Source organism: Equus przewalskii, chromosome 1, assembly GCF_037783145.1.
Source record: "Equus przewalskii isolate Varuska chromosome 1, EquPr2, whole genome shotgun sequence".
Taxonomy (NCBI): Eukaryota; Metazoa; Chordata; class Mammalia; order Perissodactyla; family Equidae; genus Equus; species Equus przewalskii.
Window position 1 is genome coordinate 104,548,530 of NC_091831.1, and position 19,523 is coordinate 104,568,052.

Consider the following 19,523-nt stretch of genomic DNA (forward strand, 5'->3'; position numbering starts at 1 on the left):
CATCTTTCCATTACTTCAAACGACAACCTTTTCCCACTACTTTATCTTTGCATTAAGTATCAGGAGCTGAAAGATGTAATCAATTGAATATTTCTTTCTGCCCATTTGCATTACTTATTTGTTTCAGCAGATCCTCTTTGCCACAAATCCTTCCTTTGCCCATTCATGTCTGCATACTTAACATACACTTAATATTTCTCTAGGCCAAAGATCATACTCTGAGTTTTTCTTTGACTGGAGAACAGAAGAGACAAGGAGAGAGGGAGGATGTCTGGAATCCCTTTGTTCTCGTAGACAATTCCAGAGAACAATTCTCAATAAATTATAAAAAGCTTAAATCAGCACCCCCACATTTCAGATCCAAAGTAGGGGAAGAAAAGGAGAAGGAACTAAAATGTACTGAGCCTGTTCTGGTTTCAAGCACTGTCAGATACTTTACTGACCTTATATCACAAAACTTACTTGGTGGCCCTGGTGGTGGAACAGGGAGTCCAACTCAGACGTGGACCACAGGTCCACATTTCATAAAAATCATGATGTGAGTAATGGACCAAAAGTCCACCAAGTCCTCTGAGGGCAAGAATCACACCTTCTACTTCTTACCTCCTACAGCACCTGGAGGACAAGTTCTGGATTCGACTTAGGATCCTCCCATCCAGACAAGCAGGAAGCCTGCAGAGGAGTCCCAGCTCCTAGTCCTATTGCATGCCTACAGACCCCTGCACAGGCCACTTCTCTGTTCCTCCAAGCCTGGACATCTGGGGAGTGCCAAGCCATCAGGGAGGGGTTTTATTTTTATTTATTGATTTATTTATCAGAGATAAAGTAGAAACCATCAGCTTCCCCCCACCACCCCTGCCTCATCCATCCAACAGCAAATGCACCACCTTCTGGGACAGAGCTCAACAAGTCTTTCCCCCCCCCGAGACACAAAGCTCTGGGGGTTGTTAGATATAAATGATATGTAAGCCAAACAGGCTTGGGGATAGATGGGGACAGGGGAGGGGCCACTGGTGGGGACCTCAATCACCGTTCAGACTTCTGTTTTTATGAAATAATACATTCTACATTCCAAATGCCTTGCAAAGTTTTGGAGTGCAACCCATTCACAAGTTGAGGGCCATGTATACAATGCTAGGCAAACAGTATTGAGCAAGTGTGGACATTCTTAGTGAAAGGCCTCAATTTCACTTGACGCAAATATCCTTTCCATGCAAAGCTCCAAATATAGAAATCTCCTCCCTCTCAGCTCTTAGCACTTGTTGCCTCTCCTCCTCTTTTGGCAAAAATTGAGGAGTGCTTTCTCACATGGCATAAATTGTCTCTCTCTCTTTTGGAATGTCACGTGTTTTTACCTTATCTCACAACAAAATCATAAGTTTCCTTCATCTCATATTGCCTAGCATGGAAATTGCACAAAATAGGCTGACCAATGGAAACAATGGAAATTCTGGCTAACCAGTGTGAAAACCTGCACAGACACATCAAGACCTAACTTGGGTGTTACTTACAATTCAAACCTCTTCACCATTCTCCCTTACCACAAGAACGATACGGACATAATGTATTCTTTCACTTCATTAGTGACACTGGATTTATATGAACAAGAATGGTATGGAGGAATAGGAGACCCAGAATCATTCACAACTCAGCAGAGGTTAAGAATCACCCAAACCATGTATGTGTACACATACCCTCTCTCACACCTTCACTCAATCGCTCTTGGACTCTACTGCTATTTAGTTGGTTTTATTCATTCCAGCTACAACCCTTTGGTCACCCAGAAATATTTTATGGATCCTTTTATAAAACGCCTGTACCTATCAGGGCTGGGACTAGAGTGAGGCAAGATGGGTGCCAAAGGTGCAAAATTCAAACAGGTGCTTGCTCTCACACTTGCGCTACCACAGTAAGGACTAGGAGTCCCAGGCACCTCCCTTCCCTCACCCCAGCCTCTCACTCTTCATGAGAACCAGACTGCTCACGCTACACAGGGTCAAGCCCATACAGGAGATGGATTGGTACAGAATATCACCTCCACGGGCCCCCGTTTGGCTGTGAGGGTAGAGAACCAAAATTTATAAACAGGGCACAAGTCCTAACCCACAAGTGGTTTATCATCTCTTTAGAGCAAGAGACAAATGACAAGTAAGCAAGTCTTCTGAAGTGACTGATAGAGTACGGTCACGCACAGCTTCACGACGGAGACACATTCTGAGAAATGCATTGTTAGATGACTTCATCATTGTGTGAACATCATAGAGTGTATTTACACAAACCTAGATGGTATAACCTACCGCACACCAAGGCTATACGGTATAGCCCATTGTTCTTGGGCTACACACCTGGTTAGCACGTTACTGTACTGAATACCACAGGCAATTCTAACACTACGGTATTTATGTATCTAAACATATCTGAACACAGAAAAGGCACAGTAAAAATATGGTATAAAAGATAAAAATAGCATACCTGTATGGGGCACTTACATGAATGGAGCTTGCAGGACTAGAAGTTGCTCTGGGTGAGTCAGTGAGTGAGTGGTGAGTGAAGGTGAAGTCCTAGCACATTACTGCACACAGCTGTAGACTTGATAAACACTATACACTTCGGCTACACTAAATTTATTTTTAAAATTTTTCTTTCTGCAATAATAAATTAAATTTAGCTTACTGTAACTTTTTTACTTTATAAACTTTTTAATTTTTTCTTTTTGATTCTTTTGTAATAACACTTAGCTTAAAACACAAACACATTGTAGAGCTGAACAAAACTATTTTCTTTCTTTATTTCTTTATCTTTATTCTATAAGCTTTTTCTAATTTTAAAATTTTTCAGTTTTTTTTTTTTTTTTTTTTTTTTTTTACTTTTTAAACTTTTCTGTAAAGAATTAAGACACAAACACACACACTGGCACAAGGTCAGGATCAACAGTATCACTGCCTTCCACCGCCACATCACATCCCACTGGAAGGTCTTCAAGGGCAAATAACATGCACGGAGTTGTCATCTCCTATGATAACAATGCCTTCCTCTGGAATACCTCCTGGAGGACCCAAAGGTCTGTCTACACCTTCAGCGTGATCACAAACATGTGAGTAATGTGTTGCATTCCATCATTACAACGACTACGACGTCACTAGGCAACAGGAGTTTTTCAGCTCCATCATAATTTTATGGGACCACTGTTGTATATGTAGTTGACTGAAACATCATTATACGGAACATGACTATACAGAGAGAAATGATCACAGACCAAAGAATCCAGAACGGCTCACTACCAGCACATGAGTGACTGACATTTGGAGAGGTCTCATGGAAGAGCAGACTCGAGCCAAGCCATGAACTAGTAGATAAGGGTTAAGGACAGACCATGCGGAGCATAGCCTCAGCAGTCCATGTTTGCTCTCGCTGAAAGTCGCCATGCATACCTACCACAGCCAGATTGCCCAGGACTAAAATGCACAGCAAAACACACCCAACTCTCAAACTACGGAGAAAGGATTTTAATTTCACTATGATCAATCCAAAAATGCTTCTGAGTCCAAAGTACCTCAGCAGTATCATGGTAGACATCAGTCACTTGCCATGATAACAGGAAACTATTGCTGGGCTATCAGCTTGCTTAGAGACTGGATGAGGGAAAGCTTACTTTCGTTGAAAAGAATGATTTAAATGAATTTAAATTTGTTCAACATAATTGCATTACATTGGTGTTTCTTGAAATACTTATGAATAATTCACTTTGGTAACAGCAAAAGTCAGACCAGAAAAAGTCACTTCAAAGATACAAGATTTAACAGAAATCCTACTGAATTTCCTACTCTCAATGCTTTCTCTAGCCACTTTTATTTCTTTCTACCCTATCGGACACTTCCCCAGCCTCCTATCCAACATCTGCTACCACTGGGTGAGCTTGTCGGAGCCTGTGAAACACAACCACCTCCTGGGAGTCCACAGCCCACCCTTCTAGAACCACTCTCCGAGCCTGTCCCCAAGGGTAGGGCCCATCCAAAAGAGGCCAACTGCTTCATGACACTGCAAGTCTATAACGTCTGTTTTCATTCTCTAGCAGTGTTTACTGAAAGCCAGTGCTAGTGGATTCATCCTAGGTCCTCAATACCCCAACCTGCAACAATAAATCTCAGAGCTGGAAGGAAACTCAGGGCTCACAGGGTTCAAAAGATGAGGAGACCAAGGAGCAGGGAGGGTAAGTGGCTGGCTTCGGGCCACTCAGCCAACCGTAGGGGGAGACGTCTGGTCAGCGCCTTCTGCAATAAATGATGATAATCGTGTGTACGCAATTTTCATGCAAATTCCCTCTGATCGTGAGACAGGGCTGCCCCCTTCTTCTTCTTATCATTTGATTACCCAGCCACCTGCCTCTCCAGCCTGGCCTCGGACCAGAAGGCACCGATGAGAGGTTTGCATTTATTTTGATATAGTGGAGGAATTTGAGATTGGACTTATAGGAGATTGAGGAGCTGGCATATGAAAGTCCACACTTTACACTTTTAAAAATGCAAGATGTACCCCAGGCTTGTTTACAAAGACAGAATCTGAACTAGCTCACACTAAACCATTCACAAAAACCACTTGTCTTTTATTGATTAGGTGAAGTGGGGTCTGAACACCATCCCAATTACCATTTCTCTCTAATGGCCACTTAAATCCCTTCTCACACATCTTCAGCAGCTCTTTATTTGTACTCTGAGGCTTTCCATGAATTAGGAGAACAGTGCCCAACGAGATAGAGTTACAGTTACCAAATAAACACAGCATAAACCTTCCTGTGGGACCAAATCAAGTTGAGGGTCTGAAGTCACCGAACCCCACAGCATTAACACAAAGTTCAGTGACTCTGTGACTGAAGCCTAAAGGCTTCCTCCACACGGTCGTGGGCAGAAGGCGTGGCAAGGCACTGAGAGCCGTCATCGCTACAGGACCATCAATAAATCTAAAATCAAATTAATCCTGCAAAACAAATTTCTCTTAAAATGGCAGGCCATTAAGTCAGCTTAGCCCATTTTAGCAATAAAAACTGCTTTATTTAAGTACACGCAGAAGTTCATCCTTCTCCCAATCGCCTATCTCTGGCAACCAATGATTTTTCCAAGGAGAGATTCTCCTCAACAAACAAGAAATAGTTATTGAGCTAAAGAGGCATTCTTCCGAGAAAATTATACGTTCTCAGAATTCCATTCATAAGCAAGTATGATGTCAAGATCCTCCAAGCCTCAGCTCCCACAGTGAATCCAAAAGGACAGCCAGAGATGAGGTGGTGGTTGGAGAAGAAGGGACAGGAAATCCAATGATCTCAAAAGATGACACCACGCCACCTAGACCGTGCCACCTAGACAGTGCACGAATTTATAAAAAGAAAGTACGAGATATGCTATGCATCTAGGCTTCTCTCTCTCTCCTTGTGAGTGGAAGAAAGCATGAGGTACATTTTCCACAACCTTGCGTAAAACATGTTCTAAAGCTTCTCTGACACAGTTATTCAAAAGCTTCTAAAACAAGTATCCATGTACTACAAAATAATCCAATCATTTCAAGGTCACTGAGGCAGAGAACAAAAATACATCCCTACAACCTATCTGAGGAATAGTCTAAGAACCTAAGAATATCATCTACTTAGCCAAGTGTAAGGCACCATTCAGAGGTCAGGAAATCAGAATGGAAACATCGCACTAAGTTACACCCCAGAAACAGAGTTAGCTTCTTCTGGACCTTGGGATCAGACTAGTTTCCATTTGTTTCTGTGTTACCACTAATACCCTTTTAGGGGGGAAAAAAATCCTACTTGGAACACTACGGCTGCCCAGGAAGTGTTTCTAATAATACCAACCCTCATCTTGACTTTCACTGCATTGTATTTGCTTCACAACTCTTTTCTTTTCCCCCCCTTTTTACCACTAAGCCCAACTCCCTGGTCTCAGCAGCTGCTAAAAACCATCCAAGCACTTTGCATCTATCCGGAAATCCAGGATGGCAGCCTCAGTTCATAGATATGCTGCCAAGGGCAGATGTATGCACGTCACAGCTGGGCCCTCCTCCTCAGGGGTCCCTGGGCCCAGACTACTCAAGGCCTGGGGGCCAGGCAGCCTCGGTCCCACATGCAGGGCAGCCAAGCTCCACAGCCACAGGCCTGCATACATGGGCTCCAGCAACTGCAACCTCACCAACTTCATCCAAATCCCTCCATTAGGAGTTGTGAAAACAAATTACGGGCAGCTACATGCTGGGTCAGTCTGCACAGCTTTGCTACACAAGGCTATGAGTTATCAGGCAACACAGAGTCCCCAGACACGCTGCCTCTGTTCCCGTCCCACGTGGATTCCGTGAAAAATGGCATGAAGAAAGGAGAGAGGACTGGGTGGTTGTGACTGAGGGAAAGAAACAAAAAGCAACTTCTGTTCAGTAATGAGATGAAACAGAAGCGGGGCTTCCGGGAGAGGGCCTGACATTCCTGCACAACATTTTCCCACCCACCTGATCCCCTAGAAAGGAAGGAAGATCTAAGGGAGGACAGAGAGAGCCAGTGTTTGTTTCCTGCACTGGGAGTAAGACGAGGAAAATAAAACAAAACACCACAACAGGAGAAGAGGCCGGGTGGGAGAATAAAGAGGTATGCGTGTGCACATGCGCGCATGCACACACACTCGCGCAAGCGCGTACACACACACACACACAGAGCTAGAAACACCCAAAGAAGAGAATAAACAGGCACATGCTCCATCCTGGAGCAGATGGTTGGCTACCTTTACCATGTGAGAACTACAGTTGTCACAAATAAAAATGTACATCCTTGTTATTTTTACCAAAAATTGTGCCCACTCTGTAACCACTTTACTGCTCTCCGCAAAAAAAAAAAAAAAAAAAAAACACATTTAAAAAGGATAATATTTAATGTCAGTATGAAACAAGAATCTTGTTGATATTTTTAAAATTCTTCCCACCACCATGTTGCAGGCAGAATAAATTCATACGGTTTGATAACCAAATACATCGAGTCTACATGTAACTATAGAGGCCCCACCGGCATCCTGATATAGACATATGTACCTCATTGAATGTTCTTTACAGATACGGCTTATCTGGACAGACACAAGAATTTGAACAATTTGCATTAAATTAGTAAAAACCACTCCTATACTATGCCATGCTATTTATGATAACTGAATTTTTACAATTTAGAAAAAGCAATGAAGACCATTTAAGATATGGCAGTAAACATACACAGTCAATCCAGCTTAATGCTCAGAATTTCAGATGATCTCAGAATGTGGCTCTTAGATAGTTTACGTTTTAAAAAGAGTAATAGCTGCTACCATTTCCCAAGAACCTACTATGTGCTGAGCAGTCTGTCTGGTTCTGTCCCTGTTCATCCCTGTCTCACCGTTGGAAGATGAAGCCTGACAGCCTTGTCCCAGCAGCTGGGAACACACGAGGCTAATAGATAGAACCCTCTCAATTCACTGACTACTCCTAAACCTTTGCTATATGACGCCACTTGTCCACACTGGAATGTAGTTTATAAAAAAAGAAAAAAATTCCGGGCCAGCCCAGTGGCACAGCAGTTAAGTTGCACGTTCTGCTTCGGAGGTCTAGGGTTCACGGGTTTGGATGCCAGGCATGGACCTACACACCACTTGTCAAGCCATGCTGTGGCACGCGTCCCACATATAAAGTAGAGGAAAATGGGCACAGATGTTAGCTCAGGGCTAATCTTCCTCAAAAAAAAAATATCATCCCATTTTGTACAGAATTATATATTCTTGTAAACTTCAACGTTCACATGCCATGATGGTCTACAGGGGAAAATGACACCTTTCAGGTACAGGATCACCTATAAAAGCCTGAAGACCAGTCAAACAGAAGGTGGCAGGCACGTGACGGCAGCTGCAGCCCCCATGGATTCCACAATATTATCAGGGATGGATGTCCTGGGACTATCAGGAGTGAGATCCGGCTGGCTCCATGACACCCTGAGAACTTCAAACAGTGGCCAAGCTGACCCCACAGGAGGAAAATCTTATCTGGATGGTCACTCTTCCCTATGACTCACCCTTTTCCACTGGCCCCAGAAGCCACATCACTCCTTGATCTGAGATGACAAGTGTCTCCCCCAGGTCCTGAGACTGCTCTCTGCTCCTCTGCCTACCACCACAGTGCAGTTCACACAGTTACTGGGGCTCTGCAGTGAGCTATTTTTCGAAAGACTGAGAAGCAAGGCCATTTGGAACTAGACGAAACCCCAGCTCTCAATATAATGTCCAGCTCAAAGTCATATGTTAGCCAGTGCCAGATAGAGACTAGAACCCAGAATGGTCTAGATTTTGGATTCCCACGTGAGGTTCTTTCTTCCAAATAAAAGATCTCTAGACTTCTTAAACCTAGATTCCCAAGTTATCAGGTGATAAACAGATGCCTGTTTAACATCCTGTGTCACAGACAGACAGATAGCATCTCCTGCCCACCAGCCTTCCTGTCTCTTGCTGCCTCCAAGTCAGGGAGAGCATTCCGTCCTAGGATGGTGCACAGAGGCCCTGCCTTGTATAGTCTGAGGCCTTGAATCACACCATGTGCCAGAAGGAGGCATGTTTCCGAGTCATGGCTTCCAGCTCCACCATAAGCCAAACCTAACTTTCGAGCCACCCTATGCACTTGAGTTGAGCAATGCAATCCGGGACAAGATTAGCCACGGGCCCACACGTTCCGCGTCATCTCCACTTTAGTTGAGAATGTCACACTGGCATACACACAAGAAAAGCAAGATAGAAATATTAACGCAACAAAAGAAAGAGGCTTTTTTAGGAGTAGGAAGAAACTAGAACAAGCTCACAAGTAGGCCCAACTGGTGAGACGTGAGGGGACTCCAGATACTTTCCAAATAACTAGCACTCCAATAATCACCCTAAGAGAACCATTCTGAAAACTTTTTAGTCTCTAAGATAAGATCCTTTTAAAAAACAAACTTCTGAAGGGAACCTAGGAAAGTGACACCTTAATTAGGTGACAATTAGCAAGAGCAAAGCCCTTCGGGAACAAGGCACATGAACTAAGAGATGGGGTAGGCTAAGAGGTGCCCCAGCGAAACATGAACGCGAACTGCTTCACCATCTTGGTAGCAAGATCGATGGTCAGGGAGAACAGAATGCGATCTCCATGCTCGACTATAAAAGGCAGAGAAATGAGGCCCAGGGACATGTGACCCCCTTCTAAATAAAGATCACCCCCACACTGGGAGCAGCTGACCAGAGCAGAGGCCTTCCAGGGGAAGAGAGACAAGCTCCTACAGACAACACAAAGCCAGGCCTGCTCGACTGACCGCCTTCTCCTCCAGGACCCACAAGCCTCTCTCCACACTCCCTGAAAATGCAGATCCCTATCCTGGTCCACCTTAGCAGTCTGGTGGGTCATGGCATGCAGGCACCTGGAGACAGACCACATGGCACTTCACAGAAAGAAATATCTCCTACCAGTAGCTTAAAATTAAAAAAAGAAGGAAGAGGAAGAGAAGAAGTGTTAAGAGGAAACAACGGACATCACATGCATGAGGTCTCAAGGCAAAGAAACTGCACCCCCTCACCTCGCCCCAATCCAGCAGCTGATTTACAAATGCTTAAACAAGTCTCCCACTTTTATCTGATGGGTCAGGTATACTAATCTGTAAGAAAATGAGGAAAGGGAGCAATTCCACTCCACACACTATACTGCCCTTGCAAGGGGTGTCTGATAAACTAGAACACGAGAACCTGTAGGGGAAAAAATATATAGAAGTACCTTTTTTACACCACCTGCCTTCATTCTAAGTCCCTGATCCCATCAGTGAGATGATGATAAAACGTTTTCCTTTTGTCAATAAAGGGAGCCATTTACTGCCTTTTCCCTCGAAGGCTCCAATCTGCTGTTTTCCTGCTTTCTCATTTTGAAGGCAGTGGGAAATGCAACAAACTACAGGACCGCTGTTTCCAATCAATGCCCTTTTAATTGAAATAAGGCTGCACGACCAGCAAAGCCAGCTTCTAACGTGGCCAGGCTCACCACCTTCGTGGATTTCCTGGCAAAGACCAGGCCTTCTTAGGGGCTATACAGTGATCTGAGTGGACCACAAGCTGTGCATCCTGACAGGTTAAAAAGTATTTGGAGACTAAGTTTAGCTGTAAGATTTTGTATTTTTTGTAGGGGAGGGGAGAGGTCTACACCTGCAATCAGGTCCCAGAACGCTCCTATGGCAAGCCAACACCAGGTACCACCTCAGCAAATTCACCAGGAGGGCAGGCAAGAGAACCACGCAGGTCCCCTGAGGATTCACCCAGTTCCCTCCCTGGACGTGGGTGGCCTTCAGCAAATAACTGCCATACAAAGTAACAAAGAGCGCCACAGGCCAAGCTTCAACTTTCAAGATGATTTCCTAACTTCCCCATCTTCTTTGGCCTTGAATCATTCCGACCAGGGCAGGAGAGAAAAGAGCCACCATCCACGGTTGACCTTCTCTGCTAGCTAAGAGCTGGAGACAGTTTTGGTGACAGTGCTCCCGGGTGGCAATGACCATGAAAACTACACAGGAAACATCCGCCTTTCACAATCCTCGAACTCTGTGGCCAGCCAAGGACTGCTGTTACATACACACTGCTCTCTGTTCAAGGGGGAAGATGTATCCTCCTGACAATAAATCTTTCACAAAGCAGGTGCCATGCTCACTCCTGGGGTGACAGCCATGCTCTCCAAGAGCTGGAGGGTACACCCAGAATTTACTCAGCGATGCAAAAAGTGCCACTGCCAGGTGCCACGAGAAAGGCCCACTGGAGTCTGCAGAGTCCTGAAGTTCTCCACCAACAGGTGAGGAGCATGCCGGTAAGTGGCAGCCGCCTGGCCAGCATGAAAGACCACCACAGGCCAAGGACGCTGCAGGCAGAAGGCAGGGAGGCGGCTTGTGGGTGCATGGCCCAGTTTCATGGGGTTTCACAGACTCCTACTGCAGGCTCTCAAACAGGGGAGCCTACTGGTCAGAGAGTGTGTCGGGAAGTTCACTGGGCTGGGGTGGAAAAGCAGGGAGGCCGGAGAGGCCGAGTCACTGAGTGGGCCAAGGGGAAAGCAGAGGCAGGAAGATTAGAGAAACATTTCAGATGCAAAGGGCTTGTGTCCAATTGGAGAAGGAAGTACCCGAGTGACACCCAAGTTTCTGACACGGGAGCTAGTAGAACAAGAACGCCGCCCATGCAGAGAGGGAAGACACAGAAAACAGGAGGCCGGAAGTGAGGAGACAGGGAAGACCCTCAGACACTGACACGCCCACCGCATCTGATAGGAACAAATACGTGGGTCTAGAGCTCACAAAGAGGTCTGGGCTGGAGATGATCTTTGGAAGCCAGATGCAGACGGGAGGATGTTGAAGCACCAGAGGGTGAGATACTCTGGGGGAATAAGGATGGCGAAAAAAGGACCTAGGACGAAACTGTGGTGACCACTAGCTATTAAAGACTGGACCAAGGAAAAGGAGCTGGAAAAGAAACAGCTGCAGAGGTGGGAGGAGAATCAGAAGTGATGTCAGGAGGCAAGGGAGGAGGAATCAAGAGTGCCAAAGGTCTGTGGGCACCAGTTATATTTTTACCGAAAGGAAAAAGCCACACACAATTATTTTAAGGGTCAATCACTTTTTTAGGAATAACTCAAGCCTGCATAAAACCCCCTTCACATCAGTAGTAATTTCCTTAATGGGGCTATCTATGAAGCTGCCTGCCACTGCAGAGTCATGATATAAAAGAGAAAGTTTAAAGAAGAGCGTCAAGTAAAAACTGCATATCAGCACTACATAATTGAGTGTTTCTCCGTTGTGTCAAAAATTTCCCACACGCTCTTGATGTCTCTCTCCAGACGTTCTCCCTACTTCTGTAGCCAGCCCTGTGGAGAATAACTGAATGGAATTTCTTTATGCTTAATCTTTTTAAATGGCCACCTTAATGCTTATGTTGACCTCAAGGGAGACATTCTGTCCGGACTCCACGCCCTTCACCTGGCTCCCTGAATGATTCCTAAGCGACCTGGCTGGAGACGTGTAGGAATATCACGGCACCGCGGTGCTCAGACAGAGAGGTGATGTGGGGACAAACCCAGGGCCTTAGAAGGAATGCTCTAAAGCAGCAATTTCCAATAAAAGTAAGCTGCGAGCCACATCTATAACTTCAAATTTTCTAGTGGCCACACTAAAAAGTAAAAAGAAATAGGTGAAATTCAGTTTAGTAACATTTGAATTAATCTAATATGTCCAAAATATTATAATTTCAATATGTAATCGATACCCAAAATATTAAGGAGATATCTTTTCTTTTCCCCATACCACAGCTTTGGAATCCAGTGTGTATTTTACAATGAGAGCAAATGTCAATTTGAACTGGCCACAGTTCAAGTTCTCAATAAGCCACATGCGGCTAGAGGCTACCACACTGGACAGTGCAGGCCTGAAGGGAATCTATGGCAAGGGAAAGAGTTCGAATTCAACTAAAAAATCTCCAAGAAAGCTGTCTATGCTTGAGTTTTCAGGACAAGGTGACGGAAAGACAGTTTCCCTGAATGCTGTTATTAATTTTAAATAAATACTCCAATGTAAAAATCCCAGAAAAACATCAGCAGGACTGAGACAATGGCAGAGGAGAAGGCCGCAGGGTGTGGCCTTGGGAAGCGGGTGGGGTGTCCAGCCAACCGGCCTGTCAGCATCAGCCGTACCAGCACCAGCACGAGGGCCCAATTCCTGACCCCCGTTCCTTTTCAGGATGCTTGACCTCTTTCTCCTTTTAATCTTCCAACAGCCCTATGAGGAAAGCAGGATCTATCCCATTTTGCATATGAACAAACCGAGGGCCTGGCAATTTAAGTTATTTGCTTGTTTCCAGTCATGGCTACTAGACTTAGACCCAGAACTCAGGCCTCGCCCCTGCTCCAGGCTTCTTCAACAGCAGCTGGTCAGAAAGAGCCAAAAATGCACAGTGAGACCAAAGTAAATATCGACTGAATCACTGAACCAGGGCCCACCCAATGACTTTTTAAATAGCACCTCCCTTTTGTACAGAGCTTAGGAATTTTCAAAACATTTTTGCACACGTGTTTGATCACCACTAAGGAATAATGTGAGATTGCCCTAAGGAATATTCTAAAGATGCCCAACTACCACCCAGAAGGGCTGGCTCGTTCAAGGTCACCCAATGTCCTTCTGCTATATCATGAGGTCTCAACTGATGATGCCTTTTTCTTTTAAAATAAAATCTTAAAATGCCAAGACTACTTAAAAATATATTGCTGTTTTCTCAAACCAATGGCTAACCTAAGGACAGGGCACAGTTGGCATCAATCACAAATGTGACTTTAGCACAGTACCTTCCTCCAACCCTAGCCAACGGGGATTCTTCGAGTGGCCTGATGGCATTCTCAGCTCTTTAAAGTCCTGGCTATAGACAATGGGACCCTTCCCTTTCTAATCAAATGTCCACATACACACTGATAGAATGATACAGAGCATGAAAGTATGTGCTGGGTCAAAGACAGCATCCTTTTCCTGCTTCAGCCCTGGCTGGAGAGGAATTGAAACAACAGCTACCTGTGGGGTCTGGCCTTTGATTTGTTTACTTTACACACTTCATGGTTTTGGCAAGCCTACCAATTTGGGATTTCTTGGCTCTTCATGACTAGCTAGAGTACATGGGCTCCTTAGGTCTTTCACTGGGCCAACCATTAAATTATAGCTATTTATAGCCACCACACTGACTTCCAACCAGTGAAGGGAACCTTCCTGGCCAATATACCTAAACATTGCTAAAAGCAGTAAGGCAAAGGTCCAGAGTCACATTTTAATATGAAACAACCTGGCTCTCTCAAGGTATTGATCACAATAAGGCAAGAGTTTGGTTATACTTAAGGGAAAATAAGTATATTGCAGATAAATAAATGAGAAGTTTCAAAATACCACCATCTGACCCCCAAGAGCAGTGAATATATTTCAAAGTGCTTTCACTAAGTGATTTCATAAGATATGCACAACTCTTCAGGAAAGAGGTAGGAAAAAAGAAAAGGAAGCCTGGGGTATACAAACACACTGTGCTACACAGCTACTTGCAAGTAGAGCCTAAAGCTGGGACTCCTGGAAACTGGTCCAGGGCTCTCCCACCTTGGCTAGGTGCTCCATCATAAACTAGGACATCTAAGCATTGTAGCAACATAGTTAAGGACCAAGGATGGGGGGATCACAGGATGAAAGTTAGCTCTTTATAGTTCCTTTATTCAACCATATTTCAAGTGTATTCACGTGAAGGAAGTCCTGCTGTACCAAAAAATATCCTTTCACACAAAGGATGAAAGAGTTGATACACAAGCAGCCCCCAGTTGCCAGGGCTCAGGCACTTCCAAGCCCACCAGGTCACCTTCCTCATCAGAAATTCAAAGCTGAAGGTCAGCAAGGTTCCAGCCCAGAAGTGTGGTGGATTATTTCTAGTATGTGATCAGAATGGTCTTGACAGCAGCCATGATGGCCTCCAGCCATGCCACCATCCTGCATTCAGTGAGTTTTCAGATGCAAAAGAAAGCCAACCAAGACCCCACTTCCACACGGCAGGGGAGCCACCTCCTAAATGCAATATAACCACACCCTCCCAACAGAACGCACACATTCAGAGGAGGAGGAAGGGCAAGGGAGAGAAGGAAGGGAGAGAGAGAAGCAGGAGGAAAGCCACAGGCAGCAGCATTCTTACTTTTCTGGCAGCGATTTGTAGTCCAGCAGCGGTAGTTGTACTCGTTGTTGATGGTGGTCTTCTCGCACAATGGCTTCTCCTCCATTGTCCCTGGACACAGGTCCCCGCATTCTTTTGGGGGTTTGTTTCCCACGATGTAGTTATTGGACACTGCATCCAGGATCAGGGACCAGTCCACCGTGGAGAGGTAACAAAGGTCAGCATTTTTCTCAATCCTGATGGCCCCCCGAGTGATGTTCCTCAGGTTGTAAAGCCCAATATCTTTGAGATTGGTCATCTCGAAGATGACCAGGGCGTAGTTGTAGAAGAGTTTCCAGCCGCGGATGACCGTGAGGTTCGGGAAGAGGTCACCAAGGCTCTCGAGGCCGGCCACGCGGAACAGCAGCAAGTATTCAGTGATGACCGTGAGCTTGGGGAAGCGGTAGCTGCGGTAGTCCTCTGCTTTGGAGATGAGCAGGATGTGGAGGTAGCCCTCGATCACCGTGCAGTTCTCCAGGCGCTTCAGCTGCTGGTAGTCGTTGCGGATGTCGATGCCCGGCCCGCAGACTGGAGGGAGACAAGAGGGCAAGGGGGGACATTCTCAGTTAAAAGGAAATCATTTTGAAAACTAGTTTCAAACCCACAATATAATCAGTTTTCAGGAAACCTATCCTACTAACCCATCCTACTAACGTGCAAACCACAGCTTAGAACCTAGGGTCACAGAGAAGCACATGCGAGAGTCAGGGCTGCAAGGCAGATGCCTCCGCAGCTGCCAGGCTGCACACTTCCCATCCCTCTGCAGAGCGCCAGTGCCCAACACCTGAACAAACAGCTCAGCAGCCAAGGCGCAACAAATCCCTACCACCTCCAGCCTCAAGGACACCAAGCAACAAAGTCTACACTGGAGAGCAGTCACCATGACCTGGAAAATAGGGACCCACAGAAGCACACTCCTTCTGTGCTTCCTGCTATCATCTCACGTGGACCAGGTGGCCTTGTGTTCTCTCCAGCACTGCATGAGAATAGCTAATAAAGGGTAACTTAACAGGAATATCAGAGCATGTGATTTATATGAATAAAAGAGGTTATACAATTCCAACTTTAATAAAGTGTTTCATTAATCAAGAAAGTATGCTTCCCGTAGAAAGGTTAGGTAATAGATGGCAAAAAGAGAGTAAAAATCGTCGATGATCTCAACATCCAAAGACAATCACTGTTCACACCACCTATGCCTATGTTCTCTTTAGAAATAATTTAAGGTAAAGGAAATCAGATAATAAGATAACATTTTCAAACATACTGCCTTCACTTAATATGAACATTTTACCAAGCCAATAAATATCCTTCTACATTATCATTTTAAGAAGGAGATAGTAATTCTAGGGTACGAATATGCACCATGAGTTCTTTTATTTTTTTAAAACAATCCCCTATTGTTGGATATTTAGGTTATCTCCAGTTTTTCACATCATAAACAACAGTCCAATGAACATTCTTGGCAGATATCCACGATTGTTTTCTTAGGATAAATCCCTAGAAGTAGAATTGCTAGGCCAGGCATTTGCAGATTTTAAAGCCTTTTGATAAAATAGCCTCAATACTGGAAAATGTTTTATTTTTAAAATTCTAGGTACGCACGCAAAAAAAACCCCTTGGTTAACGCCCTTTCTTAGAACTTAATAATCCCCAAAACTTTCATTAAAGCTTCTCAGACACAGTGAAGTTTTCTGATTGATGAAATGTATTAATTTGTGAAGCGCCCAAAACGTACGACAATGCAAGAGATTCAGAGAAGCAGTGCCCTGCCCTCTGCAGAGGCTCACGGTGAAGGCCAGGAGCTAAGACCTGTGATGAACAACTGTCATACGAGGCAGGAGGCGGTCAGGGGTGTGCATACTCTAAGTCCACTCCAGATGTGAACTGAACTACGCAGGAGAGACGCAGTAGCCTCGGAGCCTCCTTCAGAGAGAGGGTCCTTTCTACTGCAAGGCTGAGGGGAGCTCTGCACATGCACTGGCTCCTGAAGGATGGGAGGGATTTAAAACTGGATATAACATTCCAGAGGTCAGAGAAAAGGCAGAACAAGATATATTCAAGGGACAGCAAATTTGATGGTCCAGGATGCAGAGAAGAGCAGAGGAGATGAATTTGGGAGAGCCCAGGTCATAAAGGATCCGAGGTGGGGATAAGAACCTTCATCTCAGGAATGAGGCCCCTCTCAAGACTCTTGAGTGAGAGAGAAGCCCAAGCAAGGCCTTTTTTGGAGCATTAATCTGATGGTCAAGTGCAAGACAGAATTAAAGTGGAGTAGACAAGGGAAAAGGGAAGAGAAGCTCAACAGGGGTTAAAGCCATGGATGGGAACTGGACCAAGACAGTAGGGGAACAGGGGAATGAGGGGATCCAAGGGCTAAGGAACAGGCAAAGCTTGAGAACCTAGAATTTGAAATTTCTTTTGATCCTATTCCCTCCTTTGACGGATGAGAAAATGAAGCCTCTAAGACAGAGAGGGGAATGGGAGAAACCAGCACTCTGAGAACACCCATGACCAGACAGAGGCTGTGCTAGAAGCTACAGATGCATCATTTTGTTTCAGCTCATGTGAGGCTCTTAACAATACTTCACACTATGTAACATCATCACCACTTTGAAGGCAAGGAAATAAATTTGGAGAAGTCAAGTCATTCATATCAGGTCACGTATCAAAGACGCTGGCGCCTTCAAAGCAAAACTTAACACAGTTTTTGGATAGTCCCAGCTCTCAGCATCCAACTGGTTACCTTCACCCCATTCCAACTAAGATTCTGCCCCAATCGTGATACTGAAGAGCTCTTGGCAAAGCCCCCAAAGACACTATCACAGCCAACGACAGTTCCCTGTCCTCATTTTATTTGACCTTTTTGGAGTCATTGGACATTGCCTCCTCCTCTAGGCTCCTCTGATTCCAGACGCCCACTGACCACCGTTCCTCTTCTGCCTGACCTCCAAATGTTGGCCTCTGTCCTCAGCCTCCCCCTCTCCCTCTGTCATCTCACACAGACAACTGGCTTCCTGTGCCACCCATACACTGGGTGATCCTCAAATGCATGTCATTGGCCCAGAGTCTTCTGGGCTCTGGAGTTGTATATTCATCTGCCTACTCCACGCCTCCATTTAGGTGTCTAATAACTCACTTCCTCCCCCTGCCAAAACCTGCCTCCCAAGCTTCCATATCTTGCCCAATGACACTCCCATTCTCTGAATTGCCCAAGTCAAAAATCAGAGTCATTCCTGATTCTTCTCTCCCTCACACCACACATATCCAGTCCAGCAACAAATCTTCTTGGGCATTATGCTAATTGAAATGTCAGACAGAGAAAGACAAATACTGTATGTTCTCACTAATATGTGGAATCTAAAAACACCAAACTCATAGAAATAGAGTAGAATGGTGGTTGCCAGGGGATGGGGGGTGGAGGAAATGGGGAGATGCTGCTCAAGGATACAAACTCTTAGCTTTAAGATGAATAAGATCTGGGGATCTGATGCATAGCTTGGTGTCAATAATTAACAATACTGTATTATATACTTGAAAGTTGTTAAGAGAGTACATCTTAAATGTTATCGCCACACACACACACAAATGGTAATTATGTGAGGGGATGAGCATGAGTATATGAACTTGATTGTGGTAATCACTTTGTAATGTATACATGTATCTAATCATCACACTGTACACCTTAAACTTACATATGTTACTGTCAAATTATATCTCAATAAACCTGAAAAAGAGAGTCCTCTTGGTTCCAGTTGGCAAGCCTGTGGGACTCTTGGGTGCTCTTCCCATAATTTTCTTCAGCTCTCTGTTCCTCTCTCACCCCATTCATTCCCTACTCTGGCCTTTCTTCTCACCCTCTCTCATTCTGATCACTTGCGCCACAATGTCAGCTCCAGGAGGACATGGAATTATTTTCTATTTAGTCCACGATTACATCCCCAGTGCCTCAAACAGAACTTGGTGTGCAGGATACACATCATAACTGATACACGTAGAACGAATGGATTTCAGCACTTCTGTCTGTCTCCACTGCTCTAACTTGGATCTGAGGCATCGTCATCTCCAGCCTGGACCACAGGAACACGCTCCCCATGATCCAGCCTCTGCCCACAAGTCCATTCTCGACACAGCAGTGTGCCCATAAGACTCTACAGAAACTCATTCCTGTCTGCTTCTACTTCATCTTCTAGTGTATTCTTGTTGAGCACATGCTGGCCATCACACTTCTCATCCTTCCTCATCCCCTGCTGTCTGGAATGCTTGGCCCATTCTTGTCATTCAGGTCTCCATTCAAATGTCGCCTCCTCAGAGCTTTGCCCCAACTCCCTCCCTCCCCTCATTTCTCTGTTTCACTGTTTTCATAGCACTTTTCATGTCTGAAAAGTGCCAGTACCAGAAAGGATGCATTTATCTGAGTGATCGCTATCTACGACCCCACTGAAGGCCCGTGTCTGGAGGGCAGTGGCTGCACTGAATTTTCTGCCAGGTCCTCCACGCCTAAATGTCCAGGCTCACAGCAGCTCCAGTAAACATGTGCTGCCTGTCTGCGGGCCATGGGGAGCCTAGGACCTTGGTTTCTACTCTTGAGCTAAGTAAGCCTGAGGTGCAATGGATACAGCAAGGTCTCTATCAGATATTTGCCACCAGAATATTCTCAAAATCAAGAAATACCACTCCCCTTCAGGCCAATGACTCAATGTGAAAGGCTTTTTCTTCTGTACTATTTTGCTTTTTTCCTATGCCCAGCCGAAAACTTCT

General features: G+C 45.1%; 1 protein-coding gene across 2 annotated transcripts in view; it reads right to left on the reverse strand.

Moving 5' to 3' along the window:
- Positions 1 to 19,523, reverse strand: part of IGF1R (insulin like growth factor 1 receptor) — a 291,645-nt gene that overhangs the window by 223,937 nt on the left and 48,185 nt on the right. For both annotated transcript variants that reach the window (XM_070619913.1, XM_070619922.1), the window contains exon 2: positions 14,748 to 15,293. In XM_070619913.1, coding sequence (XP_070476014.1) covers positions 14,748 to 15,293 — 546 coding nt within the window. The remainder of the gene's footprint in view (positions 1 to 14,747; positions 15,294 to 19,523) is intronic.